Below are 26767 nucleotides of genomic sequence, written 5' to 3' on the forward strand. Positions count from 1 at the left end.
ATACCCTGGAGGCTTCACATGAGTCACATTGTTTGTTGAGTAAGGTATATGTATTCAGGCCGTGTGCCGCCACAAAGAGACGCCAGGCGTCCATTAGTGTATTGGAAGCGTGAACCGCGGGGACACGCCTGCGCTGGAAAGAGGATGAAATGCATGCACATTACTGGCCATAATTAATAATGGGGGGGGGGGGGTACGAAGACCTCTGTCTACATTGCGAGGCCGCGTAAACAACGCAGGGGGATAATGAATAGGGCGGGCGTCGGAGGGTCAACAGAGTTTATAATTCACTCAGTGGCGGATGGTAAATACACCAGCGCTTGTCCTTGGGCGAGGGCAGAGAGCAGGCCGTGGTGGTGTTTCACTTGCAGGCCGTTTTTGATCACCATCACGGCGGGGACTTCAAAAATAAAAATGCAGTGGCCCGGGCGGGAAAGAAATGGAAGTGGACAAAAAGTGATATGTTGCAACTTTTTATCAACGACATCAAAAGTAATTGAAGGGAGCATAATGGTAAAACGAGGGGTTACCAAAGTAAAATGAAGTGTTAGAAAGGTGAAATTGAGTGCTATAAGATATATTTGAGGTAGAAGTATGTCATACATTCAAATATTTCAAACATCCTTGCTTCAACCTGCTAATGATGACTTTTATGATTAAATATGAGCTTCACATTTCTATTAGCATGGGCCTGACCCAGCTGAAATGGAACTGGCAAGCCAATATATTTAATTTTTTGAGGAGAGGTTGGCTGGGGGTGAGGATCGGTGTGTTTCGTGACGGACAATGAGCATTAAAAAGTTAAAAAAAAATAAAACAGAATAAAAAGTAAAATAGCATTAAAAAATACAATTATAGAAAGTACATGTAAAAATGGCCAAAATGTGCACAAATAGCCGGAAAAACTACGAAACAGAAGTAATCAAATATTAAAAAAAAAAAAAAAAAAAGTTATTAAAATAAATACACAGAATATACAAAACGCCAATTCTGTACCAGGAGGACACGCCCCCTCACCCGGACACCTGTCAATCACCGCTTATACCCCGCCCCCAAATCTGCCAATCATATTCTCGAACTTTCGACCGTGCGAGATTTAACATGTTTTGTTTGTTTGTTTGTTTTATGGCGAAAACATCCCCCCCCCCCTCGATGCCCCCATCGGACGGCATTCAAGCACCACGATAAGCCACATCAGCGCGGTAAGGAGGTTGAGCGGTGAACAGTTACAAACGATGGGAAGCAAGATTTTTAATCAGGTTTGGGTTGGAATATGGCGGCCCCCTCCGAAGCGAAAGGTCAGCCACCTTCCACAGTTCTCCGTTTTGGGGTTTTACCCGCTGCGACTCGCGTGCTTTCAACCACCTGGCACTTGCGGGAAAACAACCTTTAAAAAAAACCCAATAATAAAATAAAATCTCAGGAATTCGTATGTTTTTCAGGGGTATATGTCGCTCAATCTAACTGAACGTTTTAGCCCCGGTTGGAGTGGGGAGAGCAGCGCCGTCCTCTCACCGCAAGATGGCGGAGTCTTCTCGGTCCCAGACAGGGGTGGCAGGCTACCAAACGCTACTGCTGGTCGCCTTCCAGGAAGGCGCTCTAAGGCGACCGAGACCACCCAGCTTTAGTTCAACTGTTTAGTTCACTGCACGCACAACAACTAGAACAAGCCTTTGCGTTCACTGCATTAAAAAAACAAACAAATAAACACAACAACAAAAAAACAAAACACCTGCACCACAGCAAGACTGGTCTGCTTGAAAAACATCATGGTTACGCACTCCAAAAAAGCAATATCCTTTTTTAAATTTGGATAATAAACGTTCTTTGAATTAATAAACCATAAACCTTTCCTTTTTTTTTTTTTTCTTTTTGGGTAAGGGGTGAGGGTGAGGGGTCCACGCTAACACTATGAGACCAGAGTAACCATTAGAGGGGCTGAGAGGCGTGTAGTCAGTCATCCAAAACCATAAAAGACAATTGCACACGCAGTAAAGCAATTTAACGCATTGGAAGCATTTGAAAAGAGAGGATGTGCCGACGTATCATTGTCATAAAAACATGTGGGTATCATGCAAGTGTTACATGAAGAGTCTGTAGTCAAGTGGCCATTACTTGGGGTTGATCATCCATCTTTTTTTTTTTTTTATTTTTTTTATTTTTTTACTGCTGACAGAAGATTAAGGTCCTGATGTTGTCGCCGCGGTGCCAAACAGCCAGAAAGGCAGTAGTATAACCCTGCTGTGTGCAAAGGTTTCTTGCCATACGCATTATTTGCCACCCATAGCGATCCAGGCTTGTCATAATTGCTCTCTGCTGTGGAAGACCGCAAACATTTTCGACTTCATTGCAGAAAGTGATTTTTTTTTAATTATTTTTCGTATATTTAGTTCTCACATCAACGTTATATCTTTCTTCTTTCGTGTCGTTGGTCTCTTTTTGACCGTGAAGATGCTCTGACTCTCAGTGATGTTGGAAAAATCGAGTACTACAGACTGAGGTGTCAAGAAGCATCCTGTTTTGTTTCATAAAGAAAACCTATTCTGTGTGTGTGTGTGAGAGAGAGAGAGAGAGAGATGTGAAATGTGATGTACATAGAAATATCCATCAAAAATTGAGATGCCGAACTTGCAACCCCCTCTGAGTTGAGAGGCGTAGAGATGGAAATGGAACCCATTTCCTTTTCAGTCGAACACAATCTTTCTCACAGAAAACAGCCTTTAGCCAATGAGCAGGGTGGCACAATAAATCACCAGACATATGCTGAGGGACAAAAACGGGAGAACACATTACGAGAACTTGACTGCCTATTACTACTTGGACAGCAACTTATTTACAATCACCATTTTGTCACAGGAGCCTGTAGACAGGGAGCGATGGCTGGCCTACATACAGACCTGGCTGCAAATGCATTTTTGCGCCTGTGCGTTATTCAGACATGCGTTATCGAAATGGTGATCATTTACGGTGACATTCTGCAGAGTCTGCAGATAGTGTGTGTACATGTGGGTGATGGGGGAAAAAAAAAAAGTTCATTTTCACCTACAACATAAAAAAAAAAAAAAAAAGAGAGAGGAAGGCAGGGCCTCAGCAGGGGCCATTAGGAACAAGCATATTTGAAAAGGTCACACTCGGTCCTTGATTTTCTTCATTTATAAACGACTCTTGGACGACAGTTGTGACAGAACCTCCTTGAAGCGCTTGTTAGGAGCCTTGTTAATCAGAATCCTCCAGACATGGCATGCAATTTGGAGGAGATTGTTATCCTTTGTCATAAATGTGAATATATTTTACATCCGCCCTGAATAACAAGTTGATTTGATAGACTGGAGAGCCCGTTTACTGAAGGGCTGGTCAAAACTGTGAAGACACAGACCATTTACCTTTCCGGAAAGTCTGATAAATCTGTGGCAGTTCTAGCCATTAGAGGTAAAACAAATCCCAGACATCCCACTGTTTCCTCTCTGGTGTGTTTCAGGATTGCTAAAAGCTGAAAAACTGAAGCTCTATATCCTCATTCTGTATCACCCTTATACAATGGCAATATATTTGCAGTTTAAGCAATATATGTTGAGTTTTTACGATGAGAAAAAACAAAAACCCAAGAACTAAATCTTTGTCGTCTTAAATGCGGCTACATTCAGAGCTATTTTTGATGCATAATCATATCCACTGGGCAGTGATTATCACCTGTGACGCATCACTTCAAATGAGTTGGGGGGGTTGCCAGGTATAAACTGCAATGCCCTGCAACAGAATGTCGAAAAACTCAGCTGACTGAACTGGCAACCCTGCAGCACCAACCTGTTGAGTTCCACAGGCAGTGCACAGCTTTTAACCACTGTGTAAAGGATGAATGGGGGGGTGTTAGAAATAGGTCCTAATATAGCTTCATTACAAACAGCTAATATCTTGTTTTGATGTTTTTATTGTTACACTTCATAAATGCACAATCTATGGCTCAGATAACTCAAGCTTTTCGAAATGCTGGAAGGTGTATTTCCCTAATTTTACAGGATCTAGGCTAGTTGCCCCCCTGCTGCCTTGCACTGAGCTCACAAAATTACGCTTGGGCGATCGTGCAAAATTCGAATCGCCGATCGCTGGGCAGCAGCGATCGGCGCTATACCATAATATTGGGGGCGCGCCTGTGCGTGCATTGGGGTTTGCGCACGCATAGAACATAATGTTATGTTACAAATGCGGTCTCCCCGTTCCCGAAGTGCAGGATTTATTATTTAAAAGTCAATTATTTTCACAAAAACATCCATTTTTTACTAAATTAAGTCCCATAGCAACGGAAACAACGAGGAGACATGCGTCCCGACAGTGGGAACGCACAGGTTTTGGAACAGTATGGAGTTAGGACTTGGACAGTCACTTATCTCAGTTGTGTTTAAAATGTTGGTTTCATACATGTAGGAAACAAACCAAAATAAATAGATGTAAAATAAAAAGACAGGCACGGGAACCTGCGTGCATCGCTGTCTGGAGGAGAAAAAAAAAATTCCAATTCCCAATGTTCCAATTCTCTGAGTTGGGTTTATGTTTTTCATTTTCCATACAAGTAAGGAAACAAAATGAATCTAAATCTTTCCCTATGAGATTATATTATATATTGCTATAATATAATCACAAGATTTCCATATTGAGCGGCAGGTATGTGCAGGGAGTAGAGGGTGTCGAGCACCTGCCCCACAGACCCACGGTGTCCTTCTTCTTAGGCGCATTTTTTTATTTTTTTATTTTAAATTAATGGGTGTCGAGGAAGCGGATTGTCTGGGCAAGCCATATATATGAGGAATTCTTCATGAACCTTGAACCTTGCCGCACCTACCATGTGCACACAGCGGCACAGCTGTGCTGCTCTGTTTGTCCAGAGCAGCAGAATGCCTAGAACCGGAGCTGGGGGTCCATGTGATTTTTCTTTTCTTTTTGAGCACCTGCTCCTCAAAGTCTCTTTTCGGGACTGTAGAGCAGGAAAGTGAGACCCGACCACCAGTCGTTACTGGACAGCTCTGAGCGGAGAGGGGGAGACCCTCCGCCCTCTCTCTCTCTGCGCTCTAGCTTCAGAACACGGTAAACTGCACTTAACCCATTTAAATTCTCTGTCCGTCATCAATGTCATTCGCGTTTGATGGAGTCAATCGCAGATGGCGAAGCCGATCGCCGATGACAAAGTCGATCGCCGATGACGAAGTCGATCGCCGATGACGGAGTCGATCGCCGATGACTGAGTCGATCGGCGATAGACAATTTACTTGTAAATCGGCAAAAGCCTAAACACAATTAGGATGCAGCCTCTCGCTATCTCAGTACTTGACACTAGGCTTGGGCAGATTTACAAATAAATCAGCGGTCGACTCCAACGATCGCCATTGACAGATGATGATGATGGAAAAAAAAAAAAGAATGTATCTGCCAGGAAAAATCAGAGCATTGAAATGGGGTAAGGGCAGTTTACCGTGCTCTGAAACTGGAGCAGAGGGAGAGGGAGGGAGAGAGTCGCCCTTCCCACTCAGAGCTGTCCAGTGACCACTTGTGATCGGATCTCACTTCCCCACTCTATATGCAAAACTTGTGATTATAATATAGTGATATATATAATCTCATAGGGAAACATTAGGATTTATTTTATTTCCTTAGTTTCTTACTTTTATGGATTAAAAAAAACAATGTAAACCTAATTCAGAGAATTTCAGCTTTTTCAATTTCTCCTCCAGACAGCAGTGCACAGTGCATGCGTGATGCCTGTGTTTTTATTTTAGATCTATTTTTTTTTTTTTATATCCTCCTGTCCCGTTGCGTCCCATTCCAGAAAAACCTGCGCTTCCCCACTGTCACGACAGTCTCCCCATTGCTTTCTGTTGCTATGGGACTTAATTTAGTAAAAACTGGATGTTTTTGTGTAAATAATTGACTTGTAAATTATAAATCCTGCTCTTCTGGAACGGGGAGACCGCATTTGCCACATTACATTACGTTCCATGCACGCACAAAAACGACTGCAACTATCTTATATATTTTGTTGAGTTGTGTACTTACATTATCTCAAATGTGTCAGACAATTTTCAAACCCAGAGAAATCCGTGATTTCAAAACAAGTAGCGGTCCGTTTCATTAGGTTGCGTGTCCAACACGTCATATCCCTTAACCCCCTCTTCTTGCTGAAACTTCTGGGGCACCACAGGGACGACCAGATGATACGTCAGTACCACTGTATGGTATTATTGTTTGTACTTCTTTCCTATTACTCTACTAACTATTGTTTGATGGAGCAGGATTATTTCTTGCCGTTTGCGGCGTGTTCTGTCACCGAAGCTGTCCCTGACAACAACAATAACTCCCATGATCCCACACTGCTCCACGATGGCCTCAAACTCCCTCTTGTTATTGTTTTGATTGAGCGACCCCTAGGTATTTCAACTTCGGAAATTTGCGTTGACAAATGACATTTGCCCTCCTAACACAATATCCCGACTGAATCAAACACTGGATATGTTGTCACACTTCATAGTACTCGAGTTCAATGTAACGAAGCTGCTGCAATCTCGAGCACGGGATTTTGAATTTGTCAACGTGTGATGTGTAGTTTGTGTTTACAATTGTCTAAACATCGTGATAATGTATCTTCCATACCCCTCTGATAATCACATGTGAATGAACTGGAGGATCTTGGATGTTTCATATTCTGCTCCAAGCTTTTATTATTATACTATTTTTTGTGATAAATAATTAGATTAAGACAATAGGGGGAAAAAACATATAATCCTAAACGCATATATCATTTTAGGATATCAAGTAGGGGTCGACTGATTATCGGCCTGGCCCATAATTGGATCCGATATTCATCATTTTTCCAATTATTGGAATCGTTATTTTGTCTGATATGATTGCCAATAAAATAAATAAAAAAAAAATAAAAAATGCACTCCTCTGGCTCAGACATGCCTCACCTTATGTATGCCGCGCCGTCGTGGCATGGGAGACGCCGTATGTTGTAATAATCCACGAATGGTGCCGTCATTCAAGTTCAAACGACTCCGCCCCCACTCAAAACGCTTACATTGCGTATATTGCAATCCGCTGTGTCCTGCGTCTTAAAATAATTCCACACCGCGGACATTATGTTTAAAGGCATGACGTTTTGTGTTCAAGTTTGGCGTCACTGTAAATTTTGAAACTAAAATGTACATTTTTACTGCAAATGTATATGGGCACCAAATATCTGTTATAAGTAATCTCCTTGATTACTAATAATCTGTATCGGAGACAGTCCTGAAAAAAACAACTTGGTTGATCTAGTATCAAGCCCTTGAAAAGAAGGGTAGACTCCTTCATGTACTGTCTCCTCATTTTTCATTCTTTGAGCGATGTGTTGGCTATGGCCATCTTGTCACACAGAGGATTTCTTTTGACTGACGTTTCCAGAATAAAAACTCTTTTAAAAATTGAAAGAGAACAGGTTGAGGGATTTAGATTTGCTATCATAATCTAGACAGGCTCTAGATTATGATGGCAATGGTGGCTTAACAACTCAATTAAGTTTAGGACACCAGTGGTTATTATTATTATTATTATTATTATTATTATTATTATTATTATTATTATTATTATTATTATCATATTTTTTAAATTTTTATTATAATATATATATATTTTTTTTTCAATAAGGTTAAGGTATCTTGAATTTTGACAAATGAATTACCACCGCCACTCACCCCCTTAAATTAGCAGCCGTTGCTGGAAAACCAAGGAGTGGGTGGCAGCTATTTTGCATTTTTCCAGAACAAAGGGGATTACTTAACTTGCACTCAATAGGTGGCTATTTACTTCTCAAGTAATGACCCCCCTATTTGGGTTAAATCCCTCATGATTACACTTGTTTAAGAATTTAGCATTTTTTTGTTTTGGTTTTTCTCAATCAATCATTTGTGATTGCATTGACTGACAATGTTTGTATCGATCCATTCACCAGCTGCCTTATTGAATGCAAGGACTCACCTCTCCAATCGATCGACGACAGCTCACCCCCCCCCCCATCAGCGGTGTGCCGATGGGGGGGGGGGGGGGGGGTGAGCTGGGGGCATTTTGATTGACACGTGGTACTCAACGCACTCAAGCACAGTGTTCTCAAAATGATAAGTGGAAGGAATGGAATTGCAGTCAAATTAATTAATTAAAAAAAAATGTGAGGGAAGTTGAAATTGTCAAATTGTTTTCAACTATGAAGCATCTTAAGGAGTCTCTGAAGACAAAAGTCAGTAAAGTCAGTAATATGGCTATTTGATGAACCCCAAGTGTGATTGAATTCAAATATATGTAATGGAGTGAGTTCAATATTGAAATTGTTTATATAAAAAGAAAAAGAAAGGCTTTCAATTATTTCCTTTGCATCCAATGAATGGTCCAACAAAATGGCGTCTGATTTATTTGACTGAGTTGACTGTGTTAATAGAATTTACATTTTCTTTCATTTCTCTAACATTAATTACAGCATTTCATCAATTAATAAATCTTTTATTTGTATTCTAATCAACACTTTTATTTTTTGGCATTTCATTAAATCAAAGAGTCAGCATTACATTTTTTGATTTTCTACCTCTCCTACCAACTCCACGTCTGCAGCTGGAATTCAAAAGCAACTGAACCTCGTCTTTGCCAGATGATCAAAGCTCCCAGAAGTCAGCAGGGGAAGGGGGAGAGCCATGCCAAAGGTAAAACCCAGTCAGGTTAAACAAAAACACCCTCAGCAGGAAGCCTGGGATAGTGCAGCCATTTTGCTCCGACCCCTCCTGTGTCTCTCTTCCCTTTTAAGATGAGACACACGATGGCACGCGATGAGAGACCAAGGAAATATCTTCGAAGTAATATTAAAACCTTGACGTTATAGAGTCTCTTGTCAAGGACTGCATGGCAGTAGACTAGACTGCATGACACTAGAAAGCATGCAACACATAATGGGCCTTTGTATGTATCTACAAGAATACTGTAGACAATATGAGACTGCTTGGTATAAAAAATATTATATCATTTGCATTACACACACATGATCCAATGACATAATTTTATTGATGACATTGACTGAACGGTTTATTTTGATGACGTCATTTAGCAGACGCTTTTGTCCAAAGCCACTTACAATTATTCATACAAAGATAGGCGCAGCCATCTGGAGCAGTTAAGCAGGAGCAGGGGTTAAATGTCTTGCTCACGGACACTTCTTTATGGTGTTGCAATCATTTTGGATAACTTTTCTGTGTTCAGCATCATGCCATTTATGTAGGCTATTACCATAGCCACTTCTTTGCCCTAATCTGTGACGCCGTGTTTTTTTTTTTTCACAAACCGAATAAACCTTGGGACACATACAGCAATACAGTACCCCTAATACCATGGTTGGTCCCTGTGGACAACTCCATCCACAGACACGGGTTCAGGGAGGGAGACGGAAACTTCCTGGTAGTGAGGTGCCGACACAGTGGGGTTTATATTATGAACAAATAATCAAACCAAACGGCTCTCTGGCCAACATAAATTATGAAACAGAGTTCTTGTCTGCGTTAGTGTCCGACTCTTGATCTGGTCTGCAGACTCTCTGACCCTGTACCACGCGCCCCTCACTGCAAGACAAACAACACTTGAGAAAACGCTCCCAGCCGTCTCCGCCCGATCGGCGGCAGTGGGCTGATCGGCCGAGTTGGTATAGCTGCGCCGGTGCAGGACGAAGCCCCACACCGTAACCCGCAGACCCTGGCTAAACCACGCCCCCTCATCTGCCAAAGTCTTTATTATTAATTCTTCCATATTTAGATAATGAGGCAATCCAGTGTATAACAATGCGACTGGGACCCTCCAAATTACCATGAGCCTGATGCTAAATTGTTGGGCACTCTTTGGATTAGAATTGCACCCCATCCCACCTCTATGATTCCTGTTGACATCTCACACCAATTGCCTCTGAGTTGCTGAGCTAAATAGATGTACATATTATTACAGAAATACATAGTATTTGATAGTTATAAAACAACAATTAGCCCAATCAATATTTTTCTAATTGTATTTACTTGCGTGTGTACAGCTCTGGTCTCATTGATTGAGCATTACAGAATATCTGACATATCAAACATTTCTGTGCAACAGTGCATCAAGCCTAATGGAACTCTATGTTGATCTTTCATCGAGAAACAGTAAACATAGTAATCACCATTGTGATTAGCAATGAATAATTAATTCTCACCGAACATATTTCGGAAAACAGAACCACTGACTACACACAATATTGATACTTTACTGGGGGGAAAGTGGCTCCACAAAGGGTAGATGGAGAAAGAAGAAATGCAGAAAAAAATTAATCATTTTGCAAATCGAGTTAATTTGCAAAATAAAACTTATTTAATAATTTTGCAAATGAACAAACTCCACAAAGGTTTTCACATTCATCTAAACAAAGAAAGGGACAGCTTTTCTAGTAATCGGTGGCCTAATTAAGACTTCATAAGACAGACATTTGAGGATGTCATCATTCCTTTATATTTGTGAGTGATATATTTAGACCGAATAAACGTAAAATGAGTGTGTGAGGAAGGATATAAAAAGATTTGAGGCTGGCTTTTTGCATATTGCCAAAAATATACAAGGGGCCCCCAGCCTTGACCACAAACTACATGGAATAGAATCTAACATCAGAAATCTTCAATGGACAAAGAAAAGATCTGTTAACAAGACAACTTTATTTTTATGGTTGATGTCATACACATAGATTACTACTTTACATGAAAGAAACCTAATTATAAAAGTTAAACAACATAAAATTAGAAAATAAAAGGATGATTTGTTAATAAAAAAAATGTAATATGCTTTCCCGAACTCTGTGTCAATGTGCTTGATTAATTTTATATTGTGTACATTTGTACATAGAGGAAAGAACATTACCTACTTTTCCCCTACCAAAGCCAATTTCAAGGAATGTTGAAAACACTTGGCACAATTAAACCTTGGCGTAGAATCACAAGGTTTTGAAGAGAATAATATGTAGCCTGCTGGGTGTTTGTTATTTTGCTTTTGAAACGTGACATTTCACCCCTAATCAATCCGTCCAGTTCACTGGACACTGTCAACGGTGCGGCTAGCACACACAGTTTGTAGTGGTTTTGTGTTTATGCGAAGCATAATCGCTCACTCCAAAATAATGTCCAACGAATACAATCTAGACACACAATCAAACAAGTTCAATTAAAAGACCTATAAGTGGCGCACCTTTTCACTAACAAGTTTAAGTGCAGGTCTATTGCATGCGGCCAACTGTAAGGCAATATTTATAGGTAGATAAAAATATGCTCACGCACTTACGTTCACATGTATTTCTGTCTTGTGTCCATCCACTTGTGTGTGAAGGGGAAATTGAGACTCCTTTCTGCCAAACACTAATGCAAGCCTTTCATATTGGAGCGTGAATTAAAAGCTCTTGCTCTTACTGTAGGTATCAGGACGCCCAAGGTATACCCGTACACACATGCGCGCGTCTGGCATGGCAGTGAATTCTCTCTCGCGCTGACAGATGGATGAGGTTAATATCATAATTAAGTACATCGGCCGACGGGTTCCTGTTTACAGCTTGGTTGCTAAGCAGTGACATCAGCTGATCCCTCCCTCCCTCCATCCCTCCCTCCCCTAATCCCTTCCCTCGCAGTCCCTCACACCACTCTCTCTCTCAGAGACGAACAGACACGGTCAGGGTGTGGGGTATAGCGAGAGAGAGAGAGAGAATGAGAGAGAGAGAGCGGGGGGCAGATAGCTCGATGTGTGCGTCTGTCAGACAGCGTGGTCTGAATGGGGAGTGAGAGGCAGCAACAGGCAGCGCTCTCCATGTTCAGACCCGCGTAGCGCAGTCCACACAGCTACTGGACCTACCCCACCATACAGAGCTTAAGGGACACTATCCACTAGTCTGAAATAGGGGTAAGTTTAAGTGGGGGGGGGCTTTTATTTTTATATATATATATATATATATATATATTTGTTAATTTTTTTTCTATTAGTTGGGTTGTTGTGTTTTGTTTGTCTTTTTGTTTGTTTGTTTGTTTGTTTGTCTGTCTGTTTGTTTGTTTGTTTGTTTGTTTTCCACCGGGAGGGGTGGGGGGGTGGGGAGGTGGGGGGGTCCAGACCAGGGACGCTCCCAGGAGAAGGGAGAGGCGGGGGGGGGCGGGGGGGGTGGGGCGGGGGGAGGGGGGTGACACAACGCATGCATGACACAACGCAAAGGCGAGAAGCCCACCATCAGCATCCAGGAGCACATGGCCATTGACGTGTGCCCTGGCCCCATCCAGCCCATCAAGCAGATCTCCGACTACTTCCCCCGCTACCCGCGGGGTCTGCCCCCGGTCCCCCTGCCCAGCCAGGCCGGCTCCTTGCGCTCCGCCTTCTCCGCCTCCCCCTCCGCCGCCACTGCCTTGGAGGACGACCCGCCACGCCCGGGTGAAGACCCCCAGGAACGTGTCTCCACTGGAGCCTCAGCCCCCTGGCAGCAGCCAGCCAGGAGGGATGAGGAGCCCGATGTGGAGGGATACGACTCTGACGACTCCAGTGAGTAACCAACCTGTGTTGCTTTTGTATTTCTTCTCTCTTTATCATGTTGTCCTTCTGCCCTTTTTCATTCCTCATTCCTTTTCCATTAACCTTTGACTCGCTAGTCACCACTCTGCTCATCTTAAGCTGTTTCGTCAGCTTTTATTTCAGTCCCCCAAGTTTGTCTCCATCCCTGTGACTGTCTCTTTTGCGGTCTACTCCCCCCAACACACACATACACATACACACACACCCACACCCACACCCACACCCAGCATTTCTAGCTGCTATTTCTCCTTATGCTGAACCTCCATTTTATTTTTTAAACTGGTTGCCAGGCGTCTCTGCTGCACCGTGGCTGTGTGGCTTTATCTGTCAACCCCCCCACCCCCCCTTTCCTTACACAATGGCTTTTCCTCTCTCGACGCCTGTCTGCGTCTGTGTGTGTATGCGCTCATCCATGCAACTAGGTATATACTGTGTGTGTGTGTGTGTGTGTGTGTGTGTGTGTGTGTGTGTGTGTGTGTGTGTGTGTGTGTGTGTGTGTGTGTGTGTGTGTGTGTGTGTGTGTGTGTGTGTGTGTGTGTGTGCGCCTGCCTGCCTGCCTGCCTGCCTGCCTGCCTGCCTGCCTGCGTGCGTGCGTGCGTGCTTGGTGGCGGCGGCATTTCTCTGAAGTGTGATGCGGTGAACTCCGAGCACTGTGGAACAGCCAACTGTTGCTGCGGCTGTGAAATGACTGCAGCAGCTTATCTCATCTGCTCCACTCTGATACAGAGACAATGAAATTAGTGATTTTTCCAGAGCAAACACCTCTGTCAATGTGTGTTTTGTCTCCAAATGCAGTGTTGAACAGTCTTACAGGGTGGCGTGATTGATGATCTCCTGCTAAAATCATAGAATGGACACAGCAGGCTTGTATCCATTGGAGCGATGGACTGACTGAATCTGTCCACACGTTGTTGGGGGTGTTGAAGACTGACACACATTGTAGACTGTGTGTGTGTGTCTATCTGTCTAACAGCAAGTCTGACAGTCAGCCTGTGTGTGTGTGTCTGTGTGTGTCTGTGTGTGTGTGTGTGTGTGTGTGTGTGCTGGCATCATGTAGATCACTGGACGAAAGTCACCGCAGGGGAAGCCTCTTCCACTGCCTATCAGTTTCTTAGATCTAATAGTAGATTACCATCAGCGATTGGATAACGGCAGAGATTAATAATGTGCGCGTATGTGTTATCTATTAGCGCCGCGAGGAGACTGGTCGTTACGGAGATTAATCTACCGCGTCATTTGCGACAGAAGCAATATGCCTTGCGACATATTGTCAGATGTCACTTGTTTTGCATGAGACATCTGAGAGGCTTGTTGTCAGTGGTTCGTGCAGGTTTTAACCCTTGGCAGGCCCCGCCCCTTGGAGAGAGAGACGAGGGGGTTTCTTGTGTCTCTCAAAGAGGCTTTGTACAGTGGCAGGTCCAGTGCGTGACATTAGACATGCTTCCCTGAAGAGTTAATCCCTGCAGAGCGACATGCAGCAGAGGCTTAGGGTATCTCTAATCCTGGACTGGTCTGTGGAGGGAAGGCGGGGGATGGTACAGTTGGCCATGGCAGCACATGGGGTGGGGGTAAGTTTAGTTCTGGGCATGATCGTCCTGGCTGGCAGATGTTTGTTTGTTGACCTGTTATAGATCTTTTTGCTTTTTGCTGCAGATCTTTTTGGGTCTTTTTGCATTCATAGAAGGAACAAAAGGCACATCCTTCCCTAATTTGTGCAAGTACAATCCCTGCTCACTGAGGACTCTACCAGTTTACCAGCTGACTTTACCAGCTGAGCAGATGCAATTTTGCCATTGTGCTCAAATATTCAGCAGTTTTTTTTATTTTTATTGTGCATGTCAGTCATTTTGTTTTATTGTGTTTACAGTAAACTGTAAACAAAGCACGGGCTGGTCACACACTGAGTGAGCGTGGGAAATAATTAATTAATTACAGTGCGATGCTTTGGATTTTGCTCAGACTATATTTAGAGACTTTGAATTTCCTATGTATTCTGTATTCAGTGGCACGCTGAGGAAATTCTTGATTCAACACGTGGGAAGCCGTTGCACTGAGAAATTTCTAATCCTAACTGGACTACTATATCATTTTGTGCCCTGAAATCCAGCGGTGATCCCTTTTGGTGTGCCACACCGGTGGGCCTACTCTGCAGAGCAGACCACTGTGGTGGTGCCACTGCTAAGCACTGAGTCATCAGTGATGCAGTGTAATCAACGTTTCCACTCCTCAAATCCAAGCGGAAGGACATGAAACATGAAAACATATATCTCTGGTTAATCTCCGGTTAAAGGGACTACTCAAGTGAGTTAGCTGGGTGGTTCGCACCCAAGTGCCTTAATAGAACATTCCACTGTTTAGCAATGGGCGTCATAAAACAAATCAGACACTGTGTGGGGAAAAAAAAACCCTTCAGACTGTTTTGGGTGTGATGCAACATCCTCCTAACGATGATCCCTAGACACTGCCTTGGTGTCGTGGGAAACTGGAGGGGGGGGTGTTTCCTACTCGGTGTTGCAAAACAAATGTGCTGCTGCAGAAGTAGTGGCTCACAATAACACAGGCACAATATGGAGAGCTTATTAGAATTATTATGGCTCAAAACAAACACAAACTTCAGATGACTACAAATCCTCCTCTACTGTGGCATATTGACAGTTTCTGAAGGACAGTAGGCTACTTTGGGGGAAAAAAGGCTCTCTATAAAAGCCAGAGTGCTGTAAGCTGTCGAGCTTGGCATGCCTTACATATGACAGTGAGTGCTTGTGGAAGCAGATGGGCTCCCTGTGCTGTATACAAAATAATCCTTGACGGTCATTTCTTTCCATGCTTTGGAATAGTCTTCGAAGCTGTTTCCGCAATTTTCCGATCTCCACCTACGATTTCCGATCTGTACGTTCTCGGCACTCACAACTTTCAGACGCTGATTCTCTTGCATGAATGTGAGAACAGATAATGCACGCATTTGAGCAAACAGGTAATAAAAAATCCACAGTCCGTACAGCCAATATCTACATCAGTAAGTTACATGTGCTTTAATGAGGTCGGTTTATTTTGTATCAATTATTTCAATTAAGCTAAATTATTTGCCAATAGAGAAAGAAAGTTCAAATCTTTAGACTTTGGACTTTGGACAAAAGAAAGAGTCAAATCCCATGCGATAGCAATCATGATATTAGATTATATTATATAAATACAAATAACTGTATTCTTCAAATGAACAAAGACGTCTTGAGATTTCTTCTCTCGTTGAAGCCACCGAACGTCAGCTTTTCTCAAGATTCAAGATTCAAGATTCAAGAGGTTTATTCGTCACATACATATACATACTTTCATATGCAGTGAAATGTAATGCAACGCACCCGGTGATTACACACAATATGTCCTAGACTGAACACAGTAGCTAACTAAGAAAATTTCTTTCTACTAGACCAACTAACTGATTCCTAAAACGTAATACAGTGAGTCGAATACTTATAGAAGAAAATAAAAATATATAGAATAAAAAATAATAAAATAAAATGGAATAAATAAATGGAATAGGCTTACATATATGGGATAGACTTATGTTCATGGGATAGGCAATTATGTAAATACAGATATGTGCATTAAAGTAGCATGTGAATAAAATGAGGTAGTGTTTGTGGGATAATACAGCACAGTATACAACAGTAGGGCGCAGCAATATGGTAACACCAAACAACCCAGAACAGTGACACAGTATGCGGTACAGTATGCTACATACAGTACAGAAGGTAGTGGAGCCTATGTGTGTGGCTCAGTGAGGACCCCTGGTGAGGTCGGCATTGACAGTTCTTATGGCTTGCGAGAAAAAACTCTGTCTCAGTCTCTCTGTTCTCCTGTGTGACTGCGGAGGCGCTTGCTCGACCGCAGCAGCTGGAACAGTCCGTTGTTTGGATGGTGAGGATCCTTCATGATCCTGCGGGCTCTGCTACTACACCTCCTGGTGTATAAGTCCTGCAGGGAGGGGAGAGTAGTTCCAGTGGTACGTTCAGCTGCACGCACCACCCTCTGCAGGGTCCGCCTGTCTTTAGCAGTACAGTTCCCAAACCAGGCAGTGATGTTGCCTGTCAGGATGCTCTCCACCGCTCCACAGTAGAAGGACTTGAGGATCCTCACCGAGACCCGGAATTTCCTCAGCTGCCTGAGGTGGTAAAGACGCTGCCTCGCCTTTCTAACCAGAGTGTCTGTTTGTAAAGTCCATCTTAAATCCTCTGTGATGTGGACTCCCAGGTACTTGAAGCTGCTCACCCCGTCGACAGAAGTCCCATTAATCACCAAGGGCGTGTGCGTCCTCGATTGTAATCCTCGCCTAAAGTCCACAATCAGCTCCTTAGTTTTGCTGACGTTCAGGTGTAGGCTGTTGTCCTTCGACCAGAGTGACAGGTCAGCCACCTCCTCACGGTAGGCCTTCTCATCGCAGTCGGTGATCAGGCCCACGACAACAGTGTCGTCAGCAAACTTGATGATGGTATTGGAGCTGGACCTGGCCACACAGTCATGTGTGTACAGGGAGTACAGTAGGGGGCCTAGGACACAGCCCTGGGGGGATCCCGTATTCAGGGTGAGGGAGCTGGACATGTGCTTCCCCACCCTAACCACCTGGGGCCGGGCTGAGAGGAAGTCCAGGATCCAGGCACACAGACGGAGTATTCAGTCCAAGCTCCTTCAGCTTGACAGCCAGTCTGGAGGGGACTATGGTATTGAAAGCTGAACTATAATTGATGAACAGCAATCTCACATAGGCCCCCTTCCGGCCATCCAGGTGCGTGAGCGTGGTGTGCAGTACCTGGGAGGCCGCGTCGTCCGTGGATCTGTTCTGCCGGTACGCAAACTGCAACGGGTCCAAGGTGCGGGGGAGGGAGGCGCAGATATAATCCTTAATGAGCCTCTCGAAACACTTCATGACCACCGGGGTGAGGGCCACCGGACGGTAGTTATTCAGGCAGGCTGGAGAGGCGATCTTCGGGACAGGAATGACGGTGGACCTCTTGAAGCAGGACGGGACCACTGATTCAGCCAGGGAGGCGTTGAATATCCTAGTGAACACCGAGGCTAGCTGGTTAGCACAGGTCTTCAGTACTCGCCCATATATACCATCTGGGCCTGCAGCTTTCCTCGTGTTCACCCGCATCAGAGCCTTCCTGACGTTATGCACAGACACTGAGAGTGCGCACTCATCCCCAGCGGTGTAACGCCAATCAGCCAGCGAGCTAGCGGTGCTGTTGCCAGACTGAAACCGCGCATAAAAGGAGTTCAGTTTGTTGGCTAGGGAGGTGTCCACACTCGTGGCTGCTCTTGTAGTTTGTTATCGTCCGCAGCCCCTCTCACAAGCGTCTTGTGTCCCCCTGCTCCATCTGTAGCTCCACAGTCTCTCTGTACATCCGTTTAGCATCCTTCACCGCCCTCCACACATTGTAAGACGCCGCTTTGTAATTGTCCATATTACCGGATTCAAGACCGTCGTTGTAAGCTGCCGTGCGAGTATTCAGAGCGCAGCGGATGGATTTGTCAACCTACGGTTTCTGGTTTGGAAATATCCGAACTTTCACCGTGGGAACGATGCGGTCCGCTAACGTAGCCATGAAGCTCACCGCTACGTCCGCAAACTCGCTGACGTCACTTGAATGTGATTGGAACATGTCCCAGTCTACGTCAGCAAGTGCGTCCTGAAGCGCAGCCTCTGATTGTCCGTCCACCGCTTCACTTCCCTCGTCACCACCAGTTCTCGTGCGATCAGAGGCCTGTAAACGGGAACCAGCAAAATCCTGGCGTGGACAGATTTCCCGAAAGCAGGGAGCGAGACGGTCTTGTATCCGTTCTTGTACGGTGTGTAACAATGGTCCAAAGTTCTATCTCCCCTTGTGGCACACGTGATGTGTTGGTGGAAATTAGGCAGAACTTTTTTAAGGTTCGCTTTGTTAAAGTCCCCAGTCACCACCACAGCCGCGTCGGGATGTTTGTTTTGAAATCCGCACAACACATCATACAGGTCCGACAGTGCTGTGTCAGTGTCCGCTTGCGTTGGGATATAAACGGCTGTAATGATGACTGTGCTGAATTCCCGGGGGAGATAAAATGGACGGCATAAGATTGTCAGCTGTTCCAGGTTCGGCAAGCAGGAGCGGGTGAGAGACTTGGTGTTGTTAGGGTTACACCAGCGGTTGTTTACCATGAGGCAGACGCCTCCACCTTTGGATTTCCCCGACTCCCCTGATCTGTTGCCGCGGAACACGGAGAAGGACTCGGCTGGACGGATGGCTTTATCCGGCACCAGTGGGTTCAGCCATGTTTCCGTCAGGCAGAGGACGCAACAGTTCCTCGTGTCTTGTTGGAATTTAATCCTCGCTCGAAGTTCATCCATCTTGTTCTCCTGAGACTGAACGTTGGCAAGAAGGATGCTTGGCAGAGGTGAACGGTAAGGTTGCGTCCTCATTCTGACCCGAATGCCACCTCGTTTACTATGGTGCTTCCTCCGTGGGCCCGCTCGTGGAACAGCGGCTTCATTTTTGTTGTTGTTGTTGAGCGTGTTAGCGCGTAGAATTTAAGTCGGCCACTCTACTTCCACGGATAAAAACTCCCAAAGTTCTTCGTTTAGGGAAGTTTTTATATCCACGAGTGCATCGCGGCCATAAGAGATAACTGCCGATGCTTTTTTGGCGGACATTATGATAAAAAACTGAAAAAATACTAAAATGTGCAAAAGTTGAGCGGAGCGCCGGCGCAAACGACCGCAAGGGGCGGCGCCACTATCGCCACCGCTTATTCTTGGGGGACTCTTTCAGAAGTTTGAGTTAAATTGTAGGCAAGTCAAATTATCTCAAATAAAAAAAAAGATTTTACCTTTATTTTGAAAATGTCCATTTTTTTCTTGCAGCATGCCGTGTGTCTTTTGAGGTTGGTTTTAATTGAGTTACATTTGTTCTGTCTGTTCCTCCAAGAGTAGGGAAGTTGTCTCTCCACTTGTTTGTGGTTTTAACCTGGCAGCAATGCCCTAAATTGTCTCTGCTTATTCTTGGGGGACTTGATCCACTATCTGCAGTTCCTCCTCCGGGATGGTGGGGAATTGTTGGCAGTGGTGTCCTTCTCCCTTATGAGCCAAACCACATGGGGACGTCTCCGTCCCTGCTAGGGGCCCGCTGGCAAATCTGCATAACAGCGCTGGTTCCTGATTCGTTGTGACTCAACCTTGATTTTAATTGAAGCGGAAAAGTGCATCACCCACTAAGTGTTCCAGTTCCCCCCATGAGGGTGGTAATCAAACCCAATTGGATATTCAGAACTACGCCACATCAATTAAACCACTCTTTTGGTGGTGCGTGCAGGTGTGGAGGACAACACATTAAAAACGTCTGGTTTTGTGCCGCACAACCAAACTGGCTGTCGTGTTTTATTTTGCTGTTTTTTTTGGAGGGGGGGGGGGTTTGGGAGATAAGCTTTAGAGGAACGTGCATTGACAGGAGCGGTATGGGGGGAAGCAGTGGGCTGTAAACTCACACATCTTCTCTGATACCATGGTTCAAACTAGCATCTCTTCCAAGGAGCTGGCAGGCCATGGTCATGTGACCTTCCTTTTTTATGGAGTAGCAATGGAGGAATTCATGGTTTCACAGATCTGACAAAATCATTTTGCATTGAAATAGAATGCTTGTAATGGTTTGAAAAAAACCCAGTTTGATTTGTATTACAGTTTCGTATCTACTTGCTTATTCTCAAAATGCCTTGGCCGTTTTGTCCAAATAAACCACACATGTGCATATCATCACATGGGTGGTATACAATACGGGAACTGTTTCACCCCTAATTTGTACACAACCCAGTCTCATGAGGTTTGCCGCAAAATGTGACCTTTATTCAAAATAATGCTTTTTATATTGAAATAATACATCAATCTACTGGGAATTAATGAGGGAATCCACAATGATGTCACAGAGCAACATCAAATCCTTGTCCTGGGAAATAAAATAAATTATATCTGTTTATTCAAAAGGGAGGGGACAAGGGTGGTTACTCTCCCTCCCTCTACTTGTTTTTGCAATCTTCTTTTCTGTAGTCCTTGTGGAGGCAGCTGAGTGGGCTATCGATTAATCACAGACTACACACCCCTTCTCTACCTTTCTGCACCTCCACTGTACTCTACATCTACTCTGTTCTGCCTTCCTCTACTCCTCCTTCCTTTACTCAACCTCTACTGTATTCTACTCTATTTCCCTCTACTCTGCACCTACTCACTTCCCTCTACTCTAAATTTACTAAATCTACCTCTACTATGCAGAGAAGTAATGAGGGAATTCATGAATTTCATACAAATGCTGTTATGCTTTAATTTATATTTCTTCATCCAATATGGAATTTCGTTCTATATATTCCATTAGTTGACATTTATCTTTTCTTTTTCACATGCGCCAATATGTATGTTGTTTTGGTTTCTTCTGGCAATAGGCTTTTCTGTAGTCCCTGTGCCGGCAGCTAAGTGTGATATCCACTAATGATGTAACACACTATGTCCACCAGCACAGCAGATACAGTAGAATCAGAGCCAAGCTGGCGGTCGGCGGGGTGCTGGTTGGGTGAGCAAACGGACTGAACTTGCCAGCGAGTTATAGAGCTTTTTTTTTTTTTTTTCCCAAGCAGGTGCAGCAATACAAAACTTTGCAGATCCAATGCATGAAAAACCTAAAGTCACTAGACCATAAAACGAAAGCTGTGCTGCTCCACATGAAAACTTTTCCATGATGCTACAGTGATTTCAGCTGCCTCTCTGCCCAGTACAGTAGGATCCCATTAAGAATCTATCTGCAAGCTGTCATCTTGCTCGTAATGACTCACCGTAGTGTGCTGTTTTTTTGCCGTGTCCACTTTCTCAACAGTAAAGCTGGGATGATTTTACGTCTGCTCGCATTACTAGTTGTTATTGATGCTTCCCCTGTCCGGGGGAGAGGAGGGCGGATCATCTTCCATTTAAGTCACCAGCAATTCAGCTACACCAAAGCATAGTCTGCCTCTGCCCTCGCTTTATCCCCACTAAGCACATTATATAATGGTAATGCCAGCCATTACGTGGATCCATTTGACAACTGGGACTGTCATCAACAGCATATGTTCAATTGAGTGCTATTTATTTATTTATTAGTTTGTTTATTTATTTAATGAATTACTTTTTTTTTTTCTTATTTCTGACATGTAATCACTCTTGCTTTGAAAGATCTGGGGTTATAATTGCATTGATATGTAGTTGCTGGGAGGTACCGATTATTTGACATCTGTGGGCTCAGATTCATCATGCAGGGTTTTTTCTCCCTGCTCTCCCCTCCCCCCTGCTGCCAGAGGGTGTGGAGTCTTCACGGCACTCCTCCCCTCCAACTCCAACGTGTTTTCTTACAAGGCCCTGGTCATTTGCACTTCCGCATCTCCAGGGCTCATGACAGGGCTGGGATGTTTGCCACTCAGCGCGATGTCACCTGTTTAGAATGCCAAAATTCGGAGTGCTTCAGTCGTGGGCCTACCCATACCCTACCCAATTCCCTCCCCCCGCCGTTCGGGACGGCGAGCGTGATGAGAGGCTCGGCCTCCCTAACCCTAACCCTAACCCTAACCATAACCCTAACCTCCTCCAATCTCATCACATGGGAAACAAAGCTTTGGAGCAAAGGGCTTTTTGTCTCATGATTATTTTTCTTGAGGTTGAGTTTCTCTGTGTGTCCAATTTACTTGTACCAGTAAAATGCTCTGTGTGAGGAGATCTCTCTCTAAAGTTTCCTATAAGGCCTGTCAGCAAGTAACTTTCTCCTAATTTGTCTGCCCTAATGTGGCTTTGACGCTCTGCAGGTTAAGAGCAAGCCTTATCTCTTGTCCCGAGGACAGGGATGAGAGCGTTGTGATTCCTCCTCCATACAACTGCTTCCCCTCAGCAGGTGTGAGGGAATAAATCATTTCCATTAATCAGCAGAATCCACTAAGCCTATTTCTTTTACTGACACATCCGGCATTTTAAAGCATGTTTAGCATGCATGCAGTGTCCACAGTGAAGTACATCAAACTATTCACATACTGTAAGAGCTTACATAAAGATCTATGAGTGGACTGCTTTGGCAATCCAACAAAAGTAGCTGAGCTTGAGTCATCCTTTACAAGGAAACATTAACGCAGAACAACTCGGTCACAGATAAAAAATATAATCAAATCCATTTTCATCAATAAATGTGTGGGTCTCTTCATGATGCTATTTCAGAGCCTCTCAACCTTCATTCTGGGTGTCAAAGGGAGGACAAAAAGGTAGAGCTGTATATCTGAGAACGCCAGTTCTCATTTCCGGAAGCGGGTTGGTGGACTAAAAAAACGCTTTTTTCCGATAGCCATGTTCTGAGAATCCCATCGTGTTAAGTAGCTTCACACAAAACATTCATTACAGTATGTGTGTGAACAGAAAAATTATGTCATTAAAACGTAGCTTTGAATGTTGTAAAACTGTAGAGAATAATATCTTTAACCCTGTGATGGGCAAGTAAATAAATACATTTTACATACAAATACATACAGTTTGCTAAGAGTATTTTATTGAACTGCAAAACACTTCATTAATCCCCGGGGAGAAATTCATGTGTTACAGCAGCAACACAGTGCACGTCAAGAAGGAGATAAAAAAACAATTATATGTACACATACTGTCCTCAAGAAAGAAGAAATAGATCTATTCTGTTACAATGGGAGAGACCCTCAATGTTCTCACCATGGTCCTCCAGGAATATGTCCCAGTCGGTGATCTGGAAACACTCCCGGAGGTCTTCCTCAGCATCCTCAGACCGCGCCTTCACATCCATCCTGGTGGTGGTGGGCTGCTGCGGGACACCGGGCTTGTACATACACAGAGCAGCCACAACATTAAAACCACTGACAGGTGAAGTCAATAACATTGCTCATCTTGTTCCCATGGCACCTGTCAAGTGGTGGGATATATTAAGCAGCAAGTGAACAGTCAGTTCTTGAAGTTGATGTGTTGGAAGCAGGAAAAATGGGCAAGTGTAAGGATGTGAACCACTTAAGCAAGGGCCAAATTGTGATGGCTAGACCACTGGGTCAGAGCATCTCCAAAACAACAGGTCTTGTGGGGTCTTCCTGGTATGCAGTGGTTAGTACCTACCAAAAGTGGTCCAAGGAAGGAGAACCGGTGAACTGGCGATATGGTCATGGGCGCCCATGGCCTCATTGATGCAAGTGGGGAGTGAAGTCTAGCCCGTCTGGGCGTTGGACTGGCATTCTATAGACTGAGCTACTGTCCTGACCTACGCAATGTTAGGCAAGTGGTTTTAATGTTGCGGCTGATTGGTGTAGATACAAGGTGTATCAGGTTGTGGTCTGATCTGACGGCGGTGGGGGGGGTGGTCTGTATACCTCCTCATTCTGGCATAAAGATGAAGATATAGAAATAATGAATGCAACACTACTCATTATTAATGAGTATGAGCAGGATTCAAGAATCTTAGGATGGGTTTTGGGGTTGGGAAGCAAACCCACGTAGACCTGACCAATCAATTGCTGTCATCCGCTGAGTTTGACAGATCCTGACGGCATCTCATTATTTTATTTTTTATTCATATGTTAAGTATGAATAATAGTTTCACACGTTACATTGGTAGCCTTTGCTGTGTGAAAAAGTATTTTCTCTCTCTCTGTTATTGTATTTTTAAAGGATTTACTGTAGTTGATTGAATTAATATTTTTTGACGTTAGTCAAGGCGGAGGGCAATTCAGCGAAGGCAGCCCCCCTCTGCAGTAGACAGCTGGGGGAAACCCTTTACATGGACAAACTGTTTCAAGCCCCCTGGTCCTCCTGGAAATGCTGTTATGTAATATCACAATTGGACAAATCCATAATGCAGCAGTGACTAGTTAGCAGTAATCTGTTAAAGAGAAATGCTGCGCGACTGTCACTGCCATTAAGACCAATATTTTAAATAATGAACATTGTTGTGTTTTGAATTCTCAGTGCATTCCAATTTTTAACACTAGTGGCCTGTATTACACAATACCCCAAAGGATTCTCCTATCTTTGAATGGAGAGTCATCTATGCCTTAAGTTCTGTTGTATTTACATTTCTGAATATATTATAATATATAAAATTATCTAGTTTTGTTGACATTATGTCGCCATCTGTAGTGTTGCAGATAGTCCCATTAAAAAAATGTCTGCTCTATAATTACATTGTCTCTCTGTCACTATTTCTGATTTTGGTGACTTGAGCCAAATTTCTATTAATTCTATTAAACCCTCATATTCACATGGCACTCATCATGATTTACACTCTGCCCTGAATAAAAAGAATCGTCATTTTAATTGAGAGTGGAATTCAAAGGGCATGTTCTTGGTGAGCTTTCTACTGGTATGCACTGAGCCTGTTGATTTTCTTAGATATACTTTAGTTAATATCTTCAGTGTCTGTCTAGAAAGTTCATCTAAGATTCATGCAGACATGAATGATAATGAGGAGCCCTGAAAGAGACACACACACACACACACACACGTACACACCCAGGGCCATTTTATTTTCCAAATCTTTACTCTGTGCTTACCAAATGTTACAGTAAATTATTGAAGGCCTGTATGCCTCCTCCTACCTCTGCTTCCCTGTGCATTAGGATTCTAGGAACTTGATTCCCTTTGCTTAAGGGCCGAGCCTCCAGGCCTGGTCCCCAAAAAGAGGATAGAAGACGAGAGTTTCTCTGTAGTTGACCCTCTCAGCTTCTGCGTGAGTCAGGACATCCAATGGGCTTATCTTGGTCTTCTCCCAACAGTGCACCTACACATCTACAGTAAACACTACTTGGTAAGCAGTACACACTCCCAAAAGAATGAAATACTTGGGGGCAGGGGGAATCAATTGGCAGCCCTGGGAATGTGGGAAAATATGTTTTGAGCTGCAGTGGTACCTCAACTTACGACTGCATCTACTTACGACTTATCCAGATACGAGTAGCGATAGTCGCGAAAATATGTATCGACTTTGCAGTTGGTGCGTCGGCGGCCAGTCAGCAGTCAGTCAGCGGGCGACCTACATGTGTGTTTGTGTGTGCACGTAGTTCGTGGCTTATCGATATTTTTTTCATATTTACTGTGTTTGTGCTGTGTATTTTGTTTATTTTCATCCTTCATGATTTCATAATTTATATGTGAAAAATTGCTTCGACATACGACTGTTTGAACATACGACCGTTCTTATAGAACGAATTACAGTTGTAAGTCGAGGTACCACTGTACCAGTATCGTCAAAATAGACAATTCTATTTTATTCTTTTAGATGAAATACATATGTTTTTTTTTTTAAGAGAACAGCAGACTTGACATATTTCTTGATTTTTAAGAATACAATGTTTTGTGTATTTTTAAGTAAAAAAATAAAAATAAAAATTTGTTAGAGGAGAAATGGCTCCTCCCAAGAGTCGAGGTCTCCCTCTGTGGTTGGTCAGAGAGAGAACATCTTGTTACGTTTCTATCAGCTTTGATTCATTTTGAATACCCCTTCACTATCCATAGAGATCAATTTTTGCATGGTGCATCTCTAAAATAATATTGAAGATTCATACAGTTTAAACATAAGTGGACATGGATTAAACTGTAATGTGCATGTTGCAATTACTCATATCAAAAAGAAAATGTCAAAAAACTCCTATGGGAATGAACTTTTGGACGTGTGAACACAGTGCCTTCGTTGTGAATTATCACTTCAATGTAGTAGGTGCTTTTTAATCTATTCTGTTTGGTAAAGACATTTTAAAAAAAAGGCCAGCCTTAATGGAATTAGGGCATATCACCGGCCGTTACATGGGTACAGACAGAGTGGTAAAAAAAGCACACACGTCAATATACACAGAAGCATATGTCAGATGGGACATTTAACACAAGGCTATTGCTTTTGCTTCCTATTACTCTACAGTTTGTGTCTTTCATGGATAACCCGCGCTGCAAACAGCATCCAATGATCCTTCTCCGACTGCTGGTCTCTCTTATGTAAACCTCTTTGCCCCACACTGAGTAGGATTAGAGAATTGTGTAATCGTATGTTTAGAATTGAGATTGTGAAACCGTTCCCAGAGGGGTACTGGCCGGTGCCATGGGAGTCCTCTTTGCAACCTCCGC

General features: G+C 43.6%; 1 protein-coding gene across 1 annotated transcript in view; it reads left to right on the forward strand.

Annotated features, from left to right (window-relative positions):
• Positions 1–12248: 12248 nt before the first annotated feature.
• Positions 12249–26767, forward strand: part of doc2b (double C2-like domains, beta) — a gene marked incomplete at both ends in the record, with an annotated part of 91355 nt that continues 76836 nt past the window's right edge. The window contains one exon of the mRNA XM_080014396.1: positions 12249–12585. Within this exon, the coding sequence (XP_079870522.1) occupies positions 12249–12585 (337 nt within the window). The remainder of the gene's footprint in view (positions 12586–26767) is intronic.

This window comes from Zeus faber, assembly GCF_960531495.2.
Source record: "Zeus faber genome assembly, chromosome: 14".
Classification (NCBI taxonomy): Eukaryota; Metazoa; Chordata; class Actinopteri; order Zeiformes; family Zeidae; genus Zeus; species Zeus faber.